The 6,249-nt window shown below is 45.8% G+C and overlaps 1 protein-coding gene across 13 annotated transcripts in view; it reads left to right on the top strand.

The window, feature by feature from the left end:
- The window catches only part of XRRA1 (X-ray radiation resistance associated 1), a 124,991-nt gene that overhangs the window by 942 nt on the left and 117,800 nt on the right, over positions 1–6,249 (top strand). For 9 of the 13 annotated variants that reach the window (XR_002335534.1, XR_002335533.1, XM_021062500.1 and 6 more), the window contains exons 2-3: positions 2,094–2,149; positions 4,940–5,037. Coding sequence is in view for 8 of the 13 variants with exons in the window: in XM_021062503.1 (XP_020918162.1) it covers positions 4,944–5,037 (94 nt within the window). In the remaining 5 variants the exon portion in view is untranslated. The other 4 variants (XM_021062497.1, XM_021062494.1, XM_021062493.1 and 1 more) reach the window with 3 other exon arrangements.

Below are 6,249 nucleotides of genomic sequence, written 5' to 3'. Positions count from 1 at the left end.
CTCCAGTAAAGGATCCCAGATCCCAGCCTAACTCACCTTTGCCACTCTGCTTTTACAGCTTTAGGACACAATAATATTATAGATTTTTATTGCTTTTGTTTACACAAGTATTTGTTGAGCACCAACATCACTGGAAACTGTACCGAGGAATCCTAGGGGATCCTGTCCCCTACTTTCATGGAACTCCTACTCTAATGACCTAGAGTTATCATATAACAGGTCTTAATACACTATGATTTAGTACACTGCATTATTAGTTGTTTGTTTTGTCCCCATGAATTCCTCATATGTGTCCAAATGACTGAACAAATGGAGTACATACTCTGGAGTGGTCACTGTTCTGGTCATGAGGGACAGATCGCTGAGTAACAGGCAAAATACCTGTTTTCATGAAGCCAACACTCATGTGGTCATCATTATTACTAAAGTACTAGGTGCAATTTCTTCACTTCTGTGAAGCAATCCAGTCAGATGCCCCTGTAGCTTTTTGTTCATCTTTTATAATTTATTGTGTTTCAAAACCCAGTTCTAATGTCACTTGCCCTGTGAAACCTTCCCTGACCCTTACTTCGCCCCTCTTTGCAGGCAGGATGAAGAGCTCCATAGATAGCATTGTGGGCACGATTCCATTTAGTTCAGTAAACAATCACTTGAGCCTCTTCAATGCACCAGACCCTGTATGAGACACTGGGGATAAAGATATAGGTAGGACCCAGGCCTGGCACAGTGCCTCCATTAAGAGGTGAGCTGGGAGCTCCCATTGTGGCTTAGCAGTAACAAACCCGACTAGTATCCATGAGGACACAGGTTCGATCCCTGGCCTCTCAGTGGGTTAAAGAATCCAGCGTTGCCACAAGCTGCGGTGTAGGTCACAGATGAGGCTCAGATCTGGCATTGCTGTGGCGGTGGTGTAGGCCAGCAGCTGTAGCTCTGATTCTGCCCCTAGCCTGGGAACTTCCATATGCCATAGGTGCAGCCTGAAAAGCAGGGAAAAAAAAAAAAAAAAAGGTGGGCTGAAGTGGTAGTAAAGATAAGGGCCAATCTGAGGAGGGGGATATACAGGAGAGCTTTCTGTTTGAGTCAGACAAAGAAGAGGGGCAGAAGTGTGAGAGCCCAAAGGAATGGAAAAAGCAAATGTACGCAGGTAAGAAGCATTACTCTGTGTGTGTGCGTGCGTGCGTGCGTGCGCGCGCGCTCGAGGTCCCACATTTAGATTGAGATTAGCTGCTTCAAGGTTGAAAGAGAGAGAGAGTTAGCTGGAGCTAACTAGGCAGGCAGCCTCGAAGTCTGCAAGCTGGGCTTTCTTATTTTCACCATGCAGATGAAGTTCATACTTAGGATTACGTTGTGGGCCGTGTAACGCGGGGGTCTGTGCTCTTCTTAGCCATTAGTCATACATCTGTGCCTCCTCGCCTAGTATCTTTTATGCGGAACTGGAGTTCCTAGGATAGCTAGTGAGTATCTTTTCCCAGATTGTGTCTTATCTTTCAACTTTGCTACTTTTATTGTGCATGATTTTGTGTAAATGATCACATAGTAAATCCTTTCCTTCCTAATTTGTGATTTGTGCTTCTTTAGCCCCACCCCATTGTCATAAAATGATCTTTTTTTTTTTTTTTGTCTTTTTGCCATTTCTTGGGCCGCTCCTGCGGCATACAGAGGTTTCCAGGCTAGGGGTCTAATCGGAGCTGTAGCTGCCAGCCTACACCAGAGCCACAGCAACGCTGGATCTGAGCCGCGTCTGGGACCTACACCACAGCTCACGGCAACGCTGGATCCTTAACCCACTGAGCAAGGGCAGGAATGGAACCCGCAACCTCCTGGTTCCTAGTCGGATTTGTTAACCACTGCGCCACGACGGGAACTCCCCGTAAAATGATCTTCTTGTCCCATCTTCCTGTCTATGTTTTTCTATTTTCTATTTCTGGGATCTTTAGTTCTTTTTTTGGTGGGGGGGGGCTTTAGTTCTATGGTATTTTTTCAGGCCCCAGGTGAGATACATTTTGGAGCAAAGGGTCACAGCAGGATATAATTAACGAGAAAGTTCAAGATCCCTAAAAGACAGACGAAGGAATGCAATATCTATTTTACAGGCAAAGAAACAGGTGAAGAAACCAAAAAAAAAGGAAGTCAAGAGGTCAAAGATCAAGTAAGTACTATGCAGATCAAAGCCAGCATCTCGTATATTCTGTAAGCTATTGGAGTTTTCTCCAAAAGTCATCGTCTCTGACATTTCCCAGCCAGCTATTTACTCATTCATTCATTCATTCACCTATCTAGCAGGTATATGTAATTGGTCACAAGAGGGATTGCCTGAAAGACAGATTGACTAGACGACTGTCTTTCCCCATCCAGCCATCCCATATATCTCTTCATCCAACACATTTTGGGTGAGTTCTAGGCTCTTTCCTGGGCTCTGAGATTACATAGGTGAATAGCCATTATAGGCCCCTAGCAGGTGGAAAGTTTGTAAAGGGAGCAAATATTATAGTGATAAGTATTATACCGGAAGTATGGGGCATCATGGAAACACACAGGAAGGGCCTCCAACCCATTTCAGGGTGGTTAGGGGTCAGGAAATTCTGTGCGCTGTGTTGAACCAAAGGAGACCTCAAGATCACCCATTCATGCCAAAAATAATCATGGAATCTATTATGCGCCAGTATTAGGTGCTGAGAGTGAAGAGGTGAACACTGTAGGTGCTGTCCTTCCTCTGGGGGAGCTCAGAGTCTAATTAGGGAGGTTAGAAATATATATAAAAACCCTTGGGCCCTGGGCATACCATCGAATCCTTCCGTTTGGCTCACTGTATTTATTGGGTGTTTTCTATGAGCTTTCCAAGGGTGGTGAGAGACAGTGAATTGGACATGTTTCTAGACTTGGAAGTTCAGGGACCGTTGAAAGAGCCCCCTCGAGATTTTTTGTAATCTTATAAGGTGAAAAGGAGTCCAGCCATGGAACAGATACAGGAGAAGCACTCTAGAATTTAGCCAAAGCAGCAGTTGTTTCCCTCTGGTGAGGGCTTTATGGAAGCGGTGACATCTGGACTGGGTCTTTAGAAAGACCCTTTTTTCCCTATTACCTCATTTAATTCTTAGCAACACTGCTCTGAGGCACAGGGTTGGTTTGGTTTTGTTTTTTAAATTTTATGGCCACACCTGCAGCAAATGGAAGTTCCCAGTCCAGGAATTGAATCCCAGCCACAGCTGTGGCAACACAGGCTCCTTTAACCCAATGCTCAGGGCCAGAGATGAACCCACACCTCTGCAATGATCTGAGCCACTGCAGTCGGATATTCAACCCATTGTGCCGTGGAGGGAACTCTGAGGCTCAGGTTTGTATTGTCGTTTGATACGTGAGAAATAGCAGGCACAGAGAGGTAAAGTGATTTGCCCGAGGTCACTGATAGAAACCAGCTTCAAATTTAGGTCTCATGGCTCCAAAACTGCTGCCACTCCTACCGCATCCTTCTGCTTTTCATGTTTATCATGTCCAGGAAAATTTTCTCAGGAGGCCTGATCCCAACTCTCCACTCTGCTCCTTCCTTGTCCTGAATCTCTTCCCAGACCCTGTATCTCAGGGTCCCACATTTCTTGCCAAGGCCTCCCTTCTCCTGGCCAGGGACTTACGGGTTCCCAAAGCTCTGCTACCGCAAGTTGTCTGAAACTGTCCCAAAGCAGATTTGGGAATGACTGGATCCCTTTAAAGAAAAATTCCTGTCTCTTAAAGAGCTCACGGCTTAAAAAATTTACATCTTCGATTAGAGAGGTTTTTTTTTTTTCCCTAAAGGAAGTGCCATTTGAGCTGATCTTAAAGCGTGAGATCAGCCAGGTGAACAAGATGGAAAGGGCTAATTTAGGCCAAAGGAGTACCAAGGCCAAAGGCACAGAAGGCGGCATGTGTTGGGAGAATGGAAGATGATTCTGTGAGCCTCTTGGGCAGGGCTGCCTGGTGCTGGAAGGATTAGGACACAGGTCCCAGGGGCCTTCAAGACCAGGCTCAGACGTGCTCAGTGGAAATCCAGTTGGAAGACCGCTGCCGTGTTCCAGGTGGGAGATGATGAAAGATTTAATGAAAACAGGGAGAGACAGAGCAAAGCGCACTAGAACTGTACTTCTGAGCTGGAATCGTCATGACTCAGTGACCAGTTAGTAGAATGCCCTTTCACCTGGCGTTATATTTGTCAGACATCTCTTTCTAAAGCACAGCTTGGCTCATGGCTCTCCCGCTTAGCTGTTATCCATGGCCTTCTGTTACCCACAAGGCGAAGCCTGGGCTCCTAACCTGGCACTGAAGGTCTTCAGGAATGGGCACCAGCCTTATTGACCCAGACTGCCCAAAATGCCCTTCCCCACCCTGGGTCAGGTTGTTTCTTTTCTGCACCAGATGTATCCACCAGGGTGCCCCCAGGCCTGTGGCCATTTCTGTTTGGAAATGCTCGTCCCTCTTTCTATCAGCAAACTCAATTCCTCTCTCGAATCCCGTTTGTCCAGTTCATACCTCATCATTTGCATATCATCTGGCCTAAAATATGAGAGCCCTCTTCCCTAAACTCAACATTTCTAGCAAGCACTTAATATGCACCAGGCATTATCTTTCTAACTTGATCCTCTCACTTGTTTATTAGATACTTTGCAGGTGAGGAAACCGAGGCTTAGCCAGGTAGAGTGATTTGCTCAGTCCACAGCAAGACAGAGCCAAGATTCAAACCTGGTCTCTCTGAGGCCAAAAGTGATGCTTTTCCTAGGGGTTCATTGAGTTACAATTGGTTTAAACCAAAAAACCTGAGGGTCTATCTACTTCTTTACTTAAAGGGCCGGCCCATTTCTGAAGCAGGCCAGTGGGCCTCTAGGGCCTCGGAGAGAGGCTGTGTGTTGGGGTGGTCCTTCTCACTCCTTACTGCCCCTTCTCACTCCTTACTTCCTTGCTTGCCTCTCAGGGACATGGCCTCCTCAGGAGTCTACAAACTGGACGATGGGAAGCCTTACCTGAGCAACTGCTTTCCAGCCAAAAGTCTGCTTCGGATGCCAGAGGAAGGTCAGGTGACTTCTCACTTCGGTACCTTTGCCTCACCCCCCGGTCCCGCTTCAGAATGTCTCTGATGTTCATTTCTTCCTCTTCAGCCCCCTTCGCTGCTGTTCCCTGCCCCGCCCAGTCCCCTTCCTGCCAACCCATCTCCCTCCAGCAGCCTCAGGGAGGTTTCTTTTTTTTAAAAAAAAAAAATTATTCATTTATTAAAATTTTTATTTGTATAGGTTGTTTTCCATTTACAGTTATTAGAAAATAATGGCTATATCCCCTGTGTTGTACAGTAAATCCTTGAGTCTAACTTAAACCCAGAGTTTGTTCCTCCCACTCTCTCTCCTCTATATTGTGACCCCCACCCCCACCCCCACGCTGGTAACCACTAGCTTCTCTGTATTTGTGAATCTGCTTCTTTTATGTTATAGTCTAGTTGGTTGTATTTTTTTAGATTCCACATATAGGCAATATCATACAGTATCTTTCTCTGACTTGTTTCACTTTGTATAATGTCCTCCAAGTCTATCCATGTTATTGCAAATGGCAACATTTCCTTCTTTTTAATGGCTAAGTGTATTCCATTGTGTGTGTGTGTGTGTGTGTGTGTGTGTGTACACACACACACACATCTTCTTTATCCATTTGTTGTTAATAGACCCTTAGGTTGTTTCCATGTCTTGGCTGTTGTAAATAATGCTACTGTGAACTTTGGGGTCCATGTATCTTTTCAAATCAGTGACTTTCATTGGGGGGTATATACGCAGGAGTGGAATTTCTGGATCATACAGTAGTTCTGTTTTTAGCTTTTTGGAGGAACCTCTATACCGTTTTCTGCAGTGGCTGCACCAGTTTATATTCCCACCAACAGTATACGAGGGCTCGCAGGGAGCCTTCTAAAGTACACACCTGATCATAATATTCCCTTCTGTTCAGTGACTTCTGACTGCTGGTTCCTTTACCTGCAGCTCTGATGGCCCTTATCCTTGGTTACAACGCCATCCTTTGATTTATGCCCTCTTCCATTGTGTTGCATTTTCACATAGCTTTTAACATTTTCCCAGAACGTTCCAGCCCTTATTCCAGTTCTCCAAACTCCTCCTATCCCACAGCGCTCAGCTCTTCTCCCGCGTCTGCCAGTAAGCCCTGTCCAGCAGCTCGAGCCCTTGGAGCCCAGCCATTCTTGTGAGCTGTCCTTCTCTGTTTCTTATTTGATGCATAATCATCTTC

This window comes from Sus scrofa, chromosome 9 (assembly GCF_000003025.6).
Source record: "Sus scrofa isolate TJ Tabasco breed Duroc chromosome 9, Sscrofa11.1, whole genome shotgun sequence".
In the NCBI taxonomy this organism is placed as follows: Eukaryota; Metazoa; Chordata; class Mammalia; order Artiodactyla; family Suidae; genus Sus; species Sus scrofa.
Note: the sequence above shows the minus strand (reverse complement) of the source record. Positions and strands in the feature narration are given on the sequence as shown.